The sequence below is a fragment of the Thunnus thynnus genome, chromosome 21 (assembly GCF_963924715.1).
Source record: "Thunnus thynnus chromosome 21, fThuThy2.1, whole genome shotgun sequence".
NCBI lineage: Eukaryota > Metazoa > Chordata > Actinopteri > Scombriformes > Scombridae > Thunnus > Thunnus thynnus.
The window spans coordinates 17,200,522-17,218,331 of record NC_089537.1 but is presented as its reverse complement, the minus strand read 5'-3'; the positions used below and the strand labels follow the sequence as shown (position 1 = coordinate 17,218,331).

Genomic DNA, 17,810 nt, shown 5'->3' with positions numbered 1-17,810 from the left:
TCACTCACATTAAAGCCACTATGTGTAGAATTTTTATATCATTAAAGTACCTTACATCATTATAGTGATGACATCATAGCTATCTATCTCCTGGTTTCAGTCCACTTATCTCCATGCCTCCAGGTCAGATCCGAAGTTGAAAATTTTAAAACTTAAAAGTCTGTCTCATTTAGGTGAATGTGGCTTAATGTCTTTCTGTCTATAGTGTGTCTGCTGTATTAAATTACACAGTTAGACATGCTGGTGCAGGTCCAATGTCACTTCCTGTCAAAAGTACCAGAGTTCTTGCCTACCTATCTTATACTTGCCACATCACTGGAAAGTGAAATTAGTTGACATGCCTGGTTCCACAATAAAAACACCAGTAATGAAATGTGGAATTATGCCTGTTTTCAGAAAGCTAGGATGTGTTTATGTCTACTTATTTCAAGTAGATTAGACTACTGTAATACTATTTCACTGGTCAATCCATTGATAAATTACAATTAATTCAGAACTCTTCTGCCAGGCTTTTAACTAGAACAAGAAAGAGAAAGCATATCACCCCAATTTTAGCTGGCCTGAACTGGCTCCTGGTGTCTTTTAGGATTGATTTTAAAGTTCTTTTACTTATTTACAAGGCTGTTAATGGTTTGGGACCAGCCTACATCATTATCGTTTCATAATCTTTCACGGCCTCTTAGATCCTCTGCTGACGGTTTTTGAATACAAACTATCACACATCAGCAGCTCTGCCTTTTTTAGCTATATGCTAAAACTATGGAACTCTCTGCCCAATGTAAGGGATGCAAGCTATGTGAACATTTTTAACAACAATTGAAAACTTATGTATTCAACATTGCTTTTAACTGTCACTCTTCCTTTGTTTTATTCTTGACTTTTACATATTTTATTGTTTTATTTCTATCTTACACATATTTTATTGTTCTTAGCAAACCTGTTCTTGCATTTGCTGCTTCTTATGTTTGTTATTCATTTGATTGGCTGGTTTTATTGCGCAGTATTTGCACTTTTTAACTTGTGTGTTTTTATTTATTTCACTTATTTATTCTGGTTTCTTCATTTTATTGTAAAGCACTTTGAGCTACACCCCCTGTATGAAAGCTGCTGTATAAATAAAGTTTAGAATTATTATTATCATTATTACTTCTCGATGAGATTTTTGTAAACATTAGATAGGGCATTATGGTCTGTTAGGCTCCTGTTTTAACACCAGCAATAATGAAATAGCCCAGGACTGCACACCAAGCCTGTTATTTATTCCTTTCTCCAACTCAATAGGATAGCAATTATCAAAGACGTGAAGTGCTTTTAGCTCCACGTGTGTGTGTGTTAATTTGACACCTTGTGTACGTGTAGGTATTTTTGTGTATCTATGTACCTTTTGTTAATGTATCATATCCCATATCCCAGTGTGTGTATGTGTATGTGTGTGCAGGTAGAAAGCAAACAAAAGGTCATTTAAATTTGCTCCGTGTAGAACCTGCAGCTTCATGCATTACCTGTAAAATGTGTTCTTGTGTGTCTATTTTTCTGCTCTGTGGGAGCAAACAGTGGATTCTTGCATGTGTGTTTTGCTCACTGAGAGTACACACACACACACACACACATACACACTGGCAGTCTTATCAGGATGGGCAAGTGTTCTTACGTGCTACTATCTGTGAAAGGAGCCAGCTTGAGGATTCAAGCAGAACCTTGTTTGGCAGTGTGTAACTCTTTCAAAGCAATGCTCTCCAAGCTGAGAACTAATGACTCATGAAGGATGTGGCTGCTGGGATTCCTGTCTAGATGGCTTCATATGTTTATCTTAAAAAAAAAAAACGTTAACAGGTATTAGTGTACTTAAAATAAAATCAACTGCACTGCAACTTTTACACCTCATTTTTGTGGATACTACAGTAAGTAGAGTGTGTGGGGTTTGCGTGCATGTGGGTTTCATTGGGAACGGTAGAGGACGCTGTGTGTAGCTGTGTGGCAGTCGAGAGTGGAGTTGTGAATATAAAATGTCTCTTTAATACAGGCTCACTGTTAAAAGAGAGATGCTGCCTCACCGGGTGAAGTGTTGCGGCATTGCAGGCGAGAGCGTTCAATGTTGTGGAATAATGCTGTGCTTATTAAATCTCTCTCTCCTGTCTATCAGCTCTCTGAGTGTCTCATTCAACGATTTCTTTCTTTCTCTTTCTAACCAACTACACTTTAACACAGTGTCACAGTGTTTACTGCTGTTACCCGTAACATTTAACATACAATACACAAAATTTTGAGTAGTTACTAGGAACAAGCGAGGAATGAATCAGGGAAGATCTGATGATTGATAACTAATAAATTATTCCCACAATATCTCTGAATCACGAGTGCTATAGTAGATAATGATGAGTTACTAGAGAACAGACTTGGAGATACTTGTAATCAAAACTGAATTGATAATTGATTGATAACCGATAAAATGTAAACCGACAAATGTACAAATGATAAATGTAAATAGCCAACCCTATTGCAACGGCTGGCCCCATGGAACTAACTATCCCACAGCAGAAAAGCAGCAGCTTGAATATTATTTCTACATCCTACATCCTGAGGGCAAAATAAGCAGAAATCATGCAGACACAGTCAAAAATGTCAAAACATTCATATCGATTCATGTGAGTATTTAATTATGAAAGTGCTGTTTTTGTTTCTTGATATTATTAACATCTAAAATCACACAGTATATTGTATAAAATCATTTTGTGATGCTTTTGCTGATGAAGGTCCTGATCAGCAATATTCAACAGAGAGAGAAAAAACACACATGGCAAAGTTTCCCGACCTTCCTCTGTCACAGCATTTCACTTCACATTTAATTTCAATGCTAAACAGTTGCACAGTTGTATCTGTGTGTGAGCAAAACATTCTGAATGCTGTCAAGAACAATGACTCGTGTTACTCCGTTGGCTGTGTAACACTCTCAATAGGTTTCACCAATAAAATGGATACATTTAGGTTACATATGGTTTGATTTGAACCATGATTGTGTGCTGGTTTCTGCAGCCTAACTCAGAATTTCACACCAGAAGTGAGACGTCAGCGGCTTGTAAGCGCTACTGAAGCATCTATCCATTGAGTCCAAGCCAACTCCTACCCCCCCCATATGGTTGTCATGCTTCAGAACCAGCTGTCCAGTCAGCAGCACAGGTCCTGAGGTGCCGCAAGGACAGCAGCCAGCCAAACTGTTCTTAACAAGCTGACTGATATCAGAAATTCAGTGAACAAAAATACTTTTCGGATCAAGTAGTAAATAAGGAAGAAAACAAAGGTAACAATCTTTAGCTGTGATTCTCTTTTCTTTTATAACCATTTCTCCTGCTTCCATAGCAGAGTATTAACAGCTCTATATATTACGCGACTCTGACACTTTAGAGATAGGCTACTGTGTGAATCAAAAGTGATTCAGTCACTTAAATTAATCTATGAAAGCTATTTAGAAAATGCCCATCTCCAGTAGACCATTACCATCTCAGCCAACCAGACAGATAAACACATGTAAATGTATTCACTGGTTCTAATATATCCCAACAAACGTGTACACACACGAAAGCACACAAGCACGCGAGACACAAATTGTACAATGTCACCAAAGACGCACATGCGCACACGCTGACAGACATTCAATTAGAAAGTCGGGTATGTGGAATACCAAACAGTCTAAATGGGACAAACGTAGACACAAGCCAACTAGTCCAGACAGCCAGTCTAATGGTGTAGATGAAGTCAGATGAAAGAGTCTATATGTATCAGTTAGTCTGTCCGTGTCCGCATTGATCACACAGCAGACGGCTCAATACTTGTCTCTAACTTTCTGTGTTTTCCTCTCACTCGCTTTGTCTTTTTCTCTATCCTCAACCCTCCATTAATCACCGATCAATTGACAGTCATCAAGAGAATGGAAAAGAAGTGGTGTTTGTGTGTGTACATGTGTGTGAATGGGTGCGTGTCTCTGTGTACGACACTATCCGTTTGAAAATAAAAGGACTGTTACTTGAGTGCACATGATGTTATTCTGTAAAATGTTTTGGAAGTAAGTGGCAGTGACTGACTAACAACTGAAATGACATTTAGGGATGACTTTCACTTTATAGCCTATTATTTTGTCTAATTAACTCAGCAGAATAGTGCATAAAAAAAAATTGAGGGAATAATTGATTTTTATAAAATCTACCTATATTTTATCTACAAATATTTATCTAACATATATAAGAATCTGAAAGTGACTGAATCATGTCTCCATTCAAATGTTTTACCCTCTCTTTAATGTATGTTACATTTCCTCGTACTTTGTAAAGCACTCTCTTGTAATCTGCCTTTGATTTAAAAGCCCCGCTGATATTCTACAACTGTGTCGTACGCTATTCTTCTTCTTCTCATCATTCTTATTATTGACCATCTCTTTCTCTTGCAGTTCGGCAGATGAGCAATTCCGCTGGAATGCTCAAGGTAAAGTTCACCATGAATATTCATTGTCTTTAGTTGTCATGTAGTCTGCATGGTTAACAAACACACACACACACACACACACATGCTGCTCAGCCATGCATGTAGAGGTATTGTTGCATGACTCACTTCTCAAATCTGTCTATTACTATAGAGATTTTTTTAACTCAAACATTGATTATCATGAATACTTGTGCTGACAAAATCTTAAGGGTTTTAGGCTGGATGTGAAATCCCTGACCACAGTAAGAGGAAGTCTCTGCAACACATCTTTTTTGTAACACGAGTATTTCTAACACATCTCGAGTCGAAGGATTAGATTTATTGCCCAGACACCAACAAGGCCTGTTCCACCTCCTGTCTGATTGACACGCTAGGAAAATTGTATGTCAAGGAACATTTGGAATTTATACCTGCAGCCCAGTAATGTATGAACAGAGGCACCCACCCACATACTGTACCTGATGGATTAACAGATGATTGCAGGCACACACACACACACACACACACAGGCGTAGCCACACACTCAAATACATATCAGTGCATCAATGTGTTGCCAGACCAAGGCCACTGTTGGCATCGACAGTCAGTGTTAATCTGCATGTATACACTCTTTGACCGTCTTTCTCACTCATCTGTTGCTTACATTCACATAATCCCCCATTTACTCAGGGACTTAACATTGAGTCGACAGCACTCTCCGTCTTATAATCAAAGTGTCCTTCAATTTATAACCAGGTCATAATGTGTAGGTAGGTTTTACTGACTGTGAGAGGAGAAGATTGAGGTTACAACTCAGAGAGATCTCATTCTTCTCTCTCTCTCTCTCTCTCTACTTCCTTCTCTCCCTTTCTTACTCTCTTTGTCTCTTTCTCGTCCTCTCTTCTACTCCACAGCGGATGGACAAAAGGATATCGAGGACGAGTTGACCACAGGTTTGGAGTTGGTAGATTCCTGCATTCGTTCCCTCCAGGAATCAGGAATACTTGACAGCGGAGAACGTAAGTGTACTGATCAGCATCATTGAGGAGGGCAAGGGGGGATACGATCTAATAATCTAAACTTTCTATTTTAATTCCATTTACTTCAGTCCATTTAGTGCTATTGACCTGACGCAGAGCAAAGCAGAACTGCCAACCAGACAAAACACTATTCCAGGCAAAGAGTATCGAGATACAAACCGAAAATCATTTGAGTTTTTAATTTTTATGTTTACTTGCATTTGTTCTTGAAGGATTTCATTCGTGGATGGGAAATTAGATTTTCTGAACTTTGTTAACACATGATGGATCAAAATCAAGGTCTGCTTAACTCTAGCAGAAGTTCTCAAAGTGTAAACAAACCTGTCACTGCTTCAGATTGAGTAAGAATCTCATTTTCAATTGTCATGCACAGTCACTCAATAAAAGGGCACACAGTTTGTGGAGAAAGAAAATCCAAAAGAATATTAACAAAACTATACCTGTGGTTGGATACCAGTTTAATTATTGAAAGGTTATGGTGTGTATTGCTTTGTAATTGTTTTTCTCGAAGAAAGAAAAATAAGAACTGTACTATTATTAGCCTTTTATGCAAGTAGATAGTTCAACTAACTTGAGTAACACTCATTTCTACTTACAGTAAGCAAGTTGAGTTGAGTCCAGACTGGAGTAAATATAGTTAGAAATAGAATTTTTGAAAAAATATGAATATATTTACACGGCAAAAGTCAGAGAAATGCATTTTCTCACTAGTTAAGAATACAGCTGTGGTTTGTCACTAAAATGTAGTGTAGCCTGGATAAAAAACTGACATTGCTCCATTTATCTGGAGGTGTATAGGTAGCAGCCAGGCATAGCACAGAGATATAAACATACCGGGTCTCATTCAGATTTTACCACCCCTAGATTTGTACCAACAGGTCTCAAGCAACTTTTTCCACCCTGTAGGCTTTCTATTCTGATAAAGGACCTCAAACAATGATTGAGAGGCGGCCTGTGTATGAGGTCTCGCTAAATGTGCTTGGCATTTTCGTTGCAGGTCATTGGTTTTGGAACACTGCATTCCCATTTTCACTTATTGTCTGCTGACCTTTTTGATTGTTGATATTGCTGTAATGGATGGCATTTTAAGAACTCGCACTGTATGCGTTGCACAGCACATTTCTACGTGAGGAGTTTACTCACATTTTATACCTTAGGCTTTACACGTGTCATTCCTGGCATTACTAGAATGGGCTGGCCAGTGTGGAGCACCTATATAAAATGTGTTATATGCGTACACGATGACTTCACATCTCCCTATACAGTGCATAGAGGTTTTATATATAGAATAGCACAAAAGGTGCACAGGATGGAACTTAGAAATCTGATTTGAAATATTTTCATCAGAATTGCTGTCACTGGTTTGCTTTGATAAGAAATAGGTTGTATGTTTAAGCACATGCAGAACAGTGGGGTAACATGTCAGATAATTTGATTCTTATCTTGTCTGTAGAAGGTGCCTGAGTCCTCGTCACTCCTGCTTTATCTGTGTCCAAATAGATGGCACTCTCAGTGTGAGCACTCTTATTGTGGGTGCTACATACCCAGCTGTTTTTCCCATTTTGCAAATGGATTTCTACCAAAAGCATCACAATGTGTGGGTGCAGATAAATTCAGCATAGCTTTCAGTGTGCGTGTGTGTGTGTGTGTGTGTGTTTTTGCCCCAAATGGGAGCATTGCAAATAGCTAAGCGGTAAATACGTCCAATAGTGACACGTCGTTGTCTTCAGTGAAAGGTTGCACAAACCAGGGAGGCTTTTTGCTTTTAGCTGATACAGTTGTCGATAAGGTGTCACAACAGAGCCACACAAACATTTATACACAGAAATAATTCCAAAAAAAGAGTTAATGTTGTGAGATGTACTTCTCAAACTAACCTTTTTTTAAAATGGTACAACCCTTTTTTTATGTGTGTGGTTTATACGGGAATGAGGAAGAATATGATGCTCATAATTTGACTGAGCTGCTGAAATATTAATATTTTGGAGTGAGTATGGAGACTCTATGAGACTCAATAGAGACATGAAAGGACTTAAAGCCCTACTTGCGACAGTGTTTTTCATTTCACCCTCTCACTCACACACATATAATCATACTCACACATAGGACACTTGCATCTACACACGTTCACAAACTCATGAACTCCTGAATACACTTGAACTATTTCTCCATCTACTAATGTAATGCCTTTCCTATTATCCAACCATCCAGCACAAACACACTCGACGTCACATGTATGAGCGCTGCAACAAACATACACAGTATTTGTCACATAGCACACACAATCTAACAAACACCAAGGCTGAGTGATGATGAGTTTGGGAGCTCCCACTCACACAAAGTGCTGTTTAATAATTCATAAAAAGCAAGGGATGAATCGAGATGAGAAAAGACAAGTCTTTTGTGAAGGCGAGAAGCAGAGGAGTTGATCTTGGTTCACAGCTCACAGACTCACAGGGAGAAAGGGATTCTGGGGGAAGAGAGAGAGAGAGAGAGAGAGAGAGACATGGGGAGAGAGAGAGCGCAAGCAAATAGATATGAGAGAATAATAATAAGGGCCCTTTGTTATTTTGGGTGAAAAAAAGAAACTGACATGGCAGTGAGCTCTGGGGAAGACACTTATTGTAGACTATTCATGATATTTAGAAATTTGGAATCTGGAAAGTAAGAAAAAAACAGACATTTTTGCTTTCTTATTCTACAAACTGTAATTACATACATGTTATGTAAAACTCAAAATTTGTATTCAGAAATGGAGAGAGAGTAAAAATAGCAACTTCATGAAATATTTATACACCGCCGAGAGCACAGGTCACAGACCTAACTGCTCTTCAATAAAAACCAAACCACACATATAAACACACATACTGATAACCTGTTTAACTACTCACATACACCGCTGACTACAGAGCGGTTTGTAATAGTCCGCCTCCCCCGCCCCCAGTCCACCTCATCACTCCATACACAGTTCAGAAGATCTTAAAAGGTGTCTTATGATGTTCTTATTCCCAGTCAATATAAGCTGTATGTGCACAGCATGGGAATCAGAGAGGAGGGATTATTATTTGATGCCACAGCAGCGACTGCTTCAGGTAGTTGTGATGATGCTGCTTCTAAACTGAGCGGGTTGAGGTTGTCATATGTGTATGTGGTGTGTGTGTTGTTAATACTATGCTCAACTTCATCTAAAGAAGATTTGGTTAATATATTCCTCTACATTCGAAATGTATTTTTGGTCCTTAAAAATGACAGTAAGGGTTGTGTTTGGTTTGTAGGCTGCTGAAGTGTATGTACTCCAGCAGTTTAGCTATATAAAGACATATTCCAATTTGCTGCATAGCTGACTGAAAGCGAACAGAAATAAAACTAACTATTAAATGATTTCTTCTCAACAAGAACTTCCATATATCTTACACAAGGGGTCAAGTGAAGTTTTGTTCAAGCCGTCAGTACAAGGTAAAAATTAACATGTTTGGGGAGGTAACGTCTCAAGTTGTAAGGCATCTATTAGAAATTTCTTCTTTTCAGCCCTCCTACTCCCATACTCCCCATCTCCCTGCTCCTCCTCCTCCTATTCTCTCTGTTCCTCTGTTTCTCTTTCCCTCTGCTAATAAATTATGTATGCCATCTCCAACTCACGGAGTGCTGCACTGCTGCACTATCTGCTCTAAATTGCTGCTCTCTCTCTCTTCCCCATTTCACTCTTCGCCTCTCAATCTCTCCCCTTCACGCTCCCTCTCTCTCACTCTCACTCTTAATCTCTCCTCACTCTCTCTTCCATATATATATAAATATATATATATATATACACACACATATATATATATATACACACACACGCACACACACACACACACACACACACACACACACACTCACACACACACAAACTCAACTCAACCCCCACCTCCCAACCAACCATACACCACTCCTGTCTCTATCGGTAGGACCGGCTCTTCTTTCCCAGAGTTCCTTGCAGCTCAACTCCACCCCGGAGGCTTCGCTCCAGTACTCTGCCAGCTACCATAGCAACCAGACCCTCGCCCTTAGCGACAGCATCTCCGCAGCAACTCCTCAGCGCAGTGGGCAGGTTGGAGGAGCCGTGCACAGCTACAACCAGGTAGGAAATACCGCTGCACACAGATGATAACGAGGATGTTTTTGCTGCTGCTGCTGATGAAAACGACAATAGGACAGAGATTCTTACGCTGGTCTTCCATATAAACTTCTGAGTATCTTCTTGAAAAACTTGTCTTTCAGTTTGTACAGTTGGCTGACTACCAGATATTTTTATTAACTGACATCAGAGGATTTTGACAGTGAAAGTAACTCACCTGAAGTGAGTTCTCCACAGTTTCTTTGTTGTTTTTTGTACTCTTTTGCTCATTGAAGGTGTACAGATTGTGAGGGACCAGCATTATGTTGAAACACTGTATAAGCTGGTTTCTAGTTCTCTTGCTGCTCCGTTTTTTCCATCACAGACTGAGCGAACATCGCTCTTCCTTCTCCTCTACCCTGTTTTCCCCGTACACTATCTTGCATAGCGCTTTACCAGCTACATGTATCTGACTCTTTATGCCTTCAGCAAACACGGATTTGCTAATTTGTTTGACATCACAGTTGAATCGAGTTGCTCAGTACAAGTTAGCAGATATTTATGCAAAATTCCACTTCATCAATCTTACTGAAGTAGATAGTCCAATCACAAAAACTTTTGGCTTTTAAAGCAATCTTCTGCATTTTGTTTAAAGCTGTTTAGAAGGAGGCAGGTAATCAGATCCTCATATTCTAAAATGCGGAGATGATTAAATGCACACAGAGAAATCTCAGCAAGTGACTTGTTTTCATAGATTTGAGAAATAAAGCTGGAGACAAAGTCACATATAAATCAAAGCAGTGTGTAGAAGAAGAGAGAAACTCCACACCAAATTACTTTCCAGCCTACAGGAGCCAATTATTTCCAATTTTCATGTCCTTAACATATCAGTGGTGATACACATACTGTAGTGCACACATGCTTATATGCACATGTGTGCTCTCACCCACACATCAGTGAGCAGCTGCATTGAAAGATATCGCCAGTGTCTCTGGCAAATTTTTCATTAGTTATAGATGGCTGTGAATTGAAAATAAGAGGACATATTTTAGATTAATAATTAGAAACGAGATAATTATTTAATGAGGATCACAGCTCTTTGAGAATAACTTTTATGTATCATTGCGAGCACATGCACAGTACGCTTTCCCTCTTTGAAGTGAGTGGATGTTTGTGTTGTGTTGTGTTTTTTTTTTTTTCATTTGCTGTGTGTGGGTGTGCATATCTGTGTGTGTGTGCAGTATATGTGTGTTTGTTTACTTACGTGCGTGTGTCTTCTGAAAGAGAAAGGTGAAGGAGGTGATATCTGTCTTTGTGAACACATTCATTCATTTCCCCCTACAGTCACACCAAAGCTCATTTCAAAGCTAGTTTCAGAGAGAGCTCCCATTCCCTCCCTTAATAAATAAGAAACACAGGAGGCGAAGACAGAAAGATAGAAAAAGCAGACAGTCCGACATATAAATGGATGGACAGATAAGGCAAAGGGCGTATTATTTTATTATTATTTTTTTCCGCATTTTGAATTCTGCAATTGTTCTTGTTCTTGTCTTGTCTCTATTTCTTTTGTATTGCAATGTTCCTGTCCTCTTTTCCCTCCTCCCCTCTTCCTCCCCTGTCCTCTCTGCTCACCATCTCTGTCTATGTGAGCATGAGTCTGTGTGTGTGTGTGTATTCTCCTCTCTGATGTTTTTGGCTTGTCAGTGTAATGGGGCCAGCGTTGTCAGCAAGGCTTGTTGTTCATGAATAGCTTTATACAAACTACCCCTGCTAGATAGGCAGGTGCAGCACGCATGCATGTACAGTACATGCATGTTTTTGTTGGGTTTTTTTTTTTTTATTGGCATGTGCACTTGGGTGCTTATGTGCACTCCATGCAAATGAGTGAATTTGTTTAAAGTTTGCACAAGTGACTCTTTCAGATGGAGTGAGAGAGAAAGTGAAGGGTCTAGCATGTTGCTGCTCTTTTGAGGGGTATTTATAACCCTGAGAGGTCCTGCTTTAATAATGCATGGATTCATGGCACCTCAAACATTCCAGTGTTTTACTGGAAGAGAAAAGATGCAGCGCTGCAAGATCACATAGAGTAGGATAGAGAAAGTGCTCTCTCACACACACACAGTGTGTCAGGCTTTCTATCTATTAGTTAACTCAGCCAACAATTCATCTATACTCATCATTTATTTACGTGGTGAATCACCTACCCATCTATCTGTCATTTTATCTACATATATATCTATCTATCCACCTATCTATCTATTCACTCACTTATTCATCAGTCTAAAATTTGTTTCTGTCTCACTTTGCATCTTGATGACTGTGGCACATCTGCAGAACACAATCAAATAACATAAACCATTAACAGGGTTCTTAAACTCAGTCTTGTGGCCTGCATCTCATCAGTCTTAGATCTCTCACTTGGCTTCATAACCTACTAAACTAACACAGGGGACTTATATAGGAGATTTTTATGGTGCACACTGTTCTGGATAGTGGCTCACATCCCGATTAAGGTCACCTTTAATAATCCACTCTCTAATAACCCTTTACTCATTTGCACTCAAACAAACATATCAAATGACATTGTACACATACTATAAAATGTTAGATTGTTTGTAAGGGAGTTGACATCAAAATAGTGATTTATGTATGAAAACTGTCAGAAAAATGAGATGCTGATTTCATTATACCGAGGGACTGAGAATGTTGTTGACAGGAGATCACATTATGTGTAATCAAAGTCATTGAAGTTGTTACATTCAGAATCTTTCAGTGTAATTTCAACTTATTTTAGTTGCAAAGGCATTTGTGTGAGAAGAAAACAGAAGCAGAAATTCATTTTATTTCTGGCAACAGGTCTATTCAAGACTGAGCTAATAAAGGTACATACCCACGCAGCAAATGTAAGAACAATTAAGCACAAATAAGACCAGAATATTATCCAGTATCGCTCATGTTATGCAGCTATATCTGATCTCTGATTTCATGCCATATATCTCCACTGTATTAATGATTCTAGCAGCATATTATCCTTACAGGGGAGTTGCTTTGGAAGTAAAAATCACTCCGTCACTTGTAGCTCAGTGAGGTAAAGTTTCAGCTTCCGTCAGGATTTACCTCTTGTGTGTTTAGATCAGGACGGATCTCGCAAGCCAAGGTGAAATGCTATACACTCTCAAAAGCACTTCCACACATACACAAGAACATGCAGACAGACACAATGATGAAGCATTACTGATTCCAGAACATGTACCATAGCTTACTTCACTTCATTCTCATCATACCAATGTATCATTCTTTAAGTTCCTATTGTTGTCTCCATGCCTCTTCTATACTGTATGTTAAGATTTCTTAGAAAGAGACAGCTAATCCACTCAGCCAGTGATAAATCAGTTTCCATGACCCCTCTGCAAACAAAGCAGTGCTGGAACCAAAGGCCTGTTGTCTTCAGCAGACAAGCATTGGCTCATTGAAAAGCAGGAAAATATAACCAGAGACTGCCATTGAGAACATAATGGGAGACCGCGTGCCTGTGTGTGTTGCTATATTTATCCAAGGAAGGTTTGCTGAGCAGGCAAGCTTTTTTTTTTTTTTTATCTACCAACCTTTCTGTACAGCTGCAAATATTCACACCTGGAAACTTATGTACAAACGTAGGCTTAAAAAGTAACTCCAGATTGTTTATAAGGAGTGTGTCTGGCTATTGTGAGGCACTGGTTATTGGATGATCAGATGTTTGTGGTCATTATACATCTCAATGTGTGCGTTTGTGTCGACATGTGTGCTTGAGTGCGTTTCCTGCCATAATATGCAGTATAACAGATTCATCCCCAGACATATCAGCAGACATGCAACATGTTTCATGTGTAGAATGACATTCAAACCATTTATTCTAACAGCATGAAAGCAACAAATCCAGAAATTTTTGTTAGCCCCTCCTGATCAGTCAATGTATAAAATTATGAGACTCACTAACTTTTTAATAATAAGTTACAGAGGCTTTGAGTGTTTCAAGTACTTAGATTTTCTGAGTGAAACAATATGCTGTGGGGCCAAAAGCTCCAAGGTGACTCAGTGACTGTGTGCTTGCATAATGTGGCCTTGTACAACTGCAGCCATGTCAGGTTGGTAATAATGTATTAGAATCACCTTTACAGCTCTAAGCATCAACATAAGGCTATATGAGGCTCAGTGGAGCACTGGCATATGCTCCCCCCTACTGTCTCTGGAGACTAAAGAGAATATATCAGGATAGCCCAGCATGTGATGTGTGGCAGAAAGGCTTTTCACACTCTTAATTTTGCCTCACACACTGATACATGACTTTTTGTCTGAAAGACTTTATTGCATATTGCAGTCAAAGCTGTAGGTAGAAGGACAGCGGGTGGGCTAAAATTAGCATTTCCTTCTACTGCCCTCTGTTCTTTTTAGATTTGACACAAAATGAAGACAAGTTAAGATTGCTGACTTACATTTATGATATTCATATATAGTTATACAAGTCATCAATATGAGCGATTTAACATCAAAAGCTTTATCTTACACTTTAGTCTGATTTTAATAACCAATTTTTGCGATTGAAATTATTTGTGAATAGTGGGGTTTTGGGACAATACAGTATATTAAGACATGAAAATACTATAGCCTGTGTAATCCTTTCCTCTGCTGTGAGTAGGTGTTGCAACAAGGCTTTATGAGAAATGATTTCAGTCAGCGGCGCTCAGAGGAGTTCATGGTCTGCTTCTATCAGTCTGTTTGAATCACCCCTCTGTTTTCTGTGGGGATTTCATTACTAGCTGCTCTAGGTTCATTCGGGACTCCTCAAAGGCTTGACTGAACTCATTGTGCATAAAAGTTTTTGATAGCCACTACTCTTTATTCTCTTTTATCCTATTTTTATTAATACCGTCTCCTCCCGACTTTTTCCCCTCCCCACACGAATCACTCCCTCTATCCCTCCCTTCTTCTCTGTCATGGTTTCCTACCTCTTCCTCCCTCCTCACTCGCTCTCTCCACCACGCCCCCCAGGTGACATCTAGTCGTGCAGCCCAGCAGCAACAATCACAAAGTGGGGCAGGGTCAGGTAAGAGCTCTCCTCTCCTTCTCTTCCTCTTCTTCTCTGTCTCTGTTCGTAGAGATGCGCTGTGATGAAGTACTGTGGGGATGACATTTAGAGACGCTGACATACATGCATGAGAATTGGGATAAAAAGCTTGCAGAATGTTTTCAGAGCCTGCACTAGACTGTTGGTCTGGGTAAACTACACTTAGCACAGGCACTATATTATGTTTTTACATGTTAGTGTCACTCCTCCATAATCTCCATAGTCAAGACATTGGTAGTGTATACTGTACTGTATTATTATACTGTTACCCAGGTCGTTTTTTTTTTGTTTTTTTTTAAAGTCTTAATTATCGACTTGTTACGCATTGACAAACACACCCAAGACCTAAAACTTAATAAACATACACAGGGTCAATTTGTCATCTGATTAGTGTCTTTTTTGTGTTTCCCATTAATGAACGATTCATCTCAGGCTCCCTCTCACAAATTTTAAGTGCGGTTGTAGTAATTGATGCACCCAGAGACTAGATAAGCAGGAAAACATGACAGCAGGCCATGCACTTATCCCCTGAATGATCAAACCTTCCTTTTTACTTCATTGCTGAGCCAATCTTTAATGTGTGTTTTGTACTTTCATTAGCCTGCTCTGATGTCGACCATCAGCTTTATTTCTGTTTCTTTTTTTTTTTTTTATCTCTTTCTGTCAGTATCTGTCCAAAGTAAAATGTCATGTATTGGCTTCTAGATGACCTGTGTGTATCTGTACTAAGCCAGCCTCACCACTTTCTTACTTTTTTTTTTTTTTTCTTTTATCCTCCCTTGCTTATGTCGTTTTTTTTTTCCTTTCCCTCGCTCTCCAGGTATCTACTACTCCAGCTCCACCTTGCCCGCCCAGCGTGTCAGTTCTCCTCTGTCTGGAGGAGGAGGGGGTTCAGGGTCTGGTTCCCCCAGTAAACTCCAACGCCTAGGATCATCCTCCGACACGCCAGGGTACTCTACCACTCAACGCCTGCCTTCCTCCTCCTCCTCCTCCTCTCCCAGCAAACAGTCTCCTGCTAATCGACTGGCCAAGTCATACAGGTAGTGAGCTACAGTGACTGTGACATTGATATTGATTTTGATGTATTGCTGTTGATACTGATATTTAAAGGAGTCAGGTGCCGTTTGAAGGAGGATAAAGAGGCTGACATTTGAAAGAAATACTCTATTTAACACATCTCTCTCTTTCATGTGTTTTACGGAGGGTATGAGAGGAGAGATAAATAAACACTGAGTGACTACAGTAATAATAGATAGAAACAGAACAGAATGGAATTGGAAAACTGCCTTTGAAATCTATATATATACACACACATACCTGACGTATCATAGAGGAGGCATGTTTTTATATGTGAAATGAATATCATTTGAAGTCATGATTTTTTCAGACAAATGATGTTACTTTGCCCATTTGTCTTCCAGCACCACAGTTGCTGTGACAACAGGAGGAGGGGGTGGGTCTCCCCTGAGGGTGGCATCTCCACCCAACTCTACTGCAGCAGGCGGAGGTGCCAGCTCATCATCATCTCCTCTTCACCAGGTACAGGACGTCACACGGCCTTTCATTGTGGCTACCTGTAGGAAATAAATGCATTTTTGTGTTAATTTTTATTTCATATTCTGTTATTTTATTGTGTATGTATAATATGTCAATTCATTCAAACAGAAAAAAAATGCTAGAGGTTATAAAAATGTAAAAAAACAAAACAAAAACAAACCAAATTGTAATATTATACAGTCCTATTATTGATTGACACCATTGATTGGCTGGGTGTTAGAGGGAAGATTGTATTCTTGTCCAATTTGTCAGGTCTTTAATCATAACAAAGAATGGTGAAGTGCAGCTTCTTAGCATTATAAATTGAGTCATATCTTTAAACAAAAATCTATATTTGTCCATTTTAGTCCTTCAAACGGGTAATCTTTTCAAATATCATTATAGTAAGATTTAGAAAAAATCCATTGCATACATTCATCATTCTGCACTTTTGTCTAAACCCTGGGCTCTTAGGTAAATGTGTTGAATGTTTATATCCAGTGTCTCACATTGTATCATGGTGAGAGGTAATTTTAGCATGGGGGCTCACTGCTTGAATTACATCCATAACCCTAAGTGGTTTGGGCACGGTTTACACACAGTGCCAATTTCCATTCAGAAGCCCATTTTACAAATGTTTATCATGTGGATATAGACACAAAAGGAAATTGGCAAAGGAAATTGAAAAAGTACAGGTACAAGCTTGTCCCATCTGAACCACATGAATCAAAACATATCAGCCATGTCAGCTGTTACATATTTGGATGCCAACAGACTGTAATCTAACAGGAAGTAATTGCACCAGTTTACAGACTTCATCTTGTACATTCCCCAAGCTTATTTATAATATTTGACAGAAAGAGACTCTTGTCTTTGCAGATGAGTTCGGGCATAGGGAGCTATGCCACTCTGTCTCCCAAACGGCTGGCAGCTCACCATGCCTCTGACCAGTACAAGATCTCCCATGAGCTCTACGCTACTGCAACCCTCCAGAGGCCTGGCAGCCTGGCAGGTGGGAGTTCACACACACTCATATAGTCTAACATGCATATACTGTATATGTAAATCCACCATGGGGATCTAGTATCCTTACTGTATCAGTCCTACTGATGATGATGTCCTTAAATCAGCTGTACTGTGTGTTGAAAATGAATACAAGAAAATCAATCACAATATCAATACATCTTTGAGTGAATGTGTGTGTGTCTGGTGCTGATTATCACATCTTGTGTCAATGGAGCATTTATGCTATAAGTGGGCCCCTGTGTTACATATCAGTGCATCTCACTGCTGTTCTAAGAAATGTCAAGTACTGCATCAAGTGCTGTCTATTGAATTATCCACTCTTTTAATGAGCACATCATTTTGTTTTGGTTTCTATCTTAGCGTTAACTGCCGCATATTGCAGCACTTGTACATTTCACAAGAGATTTTCAGAGCACCATTGTGGCTGCCCGCTATAAAGTCGAACTTTAAAGACGTTTGTAACAGAATGAATGCACTAGCTGTTCCAGCAGATATATTTGAGAGTCATAAGCTGTTTTTTAGCAGGTCTGTTGTAACTACCAGACAAAACCCG

At 39.3% G+C, this 17,810-nt stretch overlaps 1 protein-coding gene across 8 annotated transcripts in view; it reads left to right on the top strand.

The window, feature by feature from the left end:
* ctnnd2a (catenin (cadherin-associated protein), delta 2a) overlaps window positions 1-17,810 on the top strand; it is a 278,500-nt gene that overhangs the window by 133,076 nt on the left and 127,614 nt on the right. For all 8 annotated transcript variants that reach the window (XM_067578419.1, XM_067578413.1, XM_067578414.1 and 5 more), the window contains 7 exons: window positions 4,442-4,476; window positions 5,370-5,474; window positions 9,443-9,615; window positions 14,620-14,674; window positions 15,516-15,735; window positions 16,117-16,234; window positions 17,111-17,243. In XM_067578419.1, coding sequence (XP_067434520.1) covers window positions 4,442-4,476; window positions 5,370-5,474; window positions 9,443-9,615; window positions 14,620-14,674; window positions 15,516-15,735; window positions 16,117-16,234; window positions 17,111-17,243 — 839 coding nt within the window. The remainder of the gene's footprint in view (window positions 1-4,441; window positions 4,477-5,369; window positions 5,475-9,442; window positions 9,616-14,619; window positions 14,675-15,515; window positions 15,736-16,116; window positions 16,235-17,110; window positions 17,244-17,810) is intronic.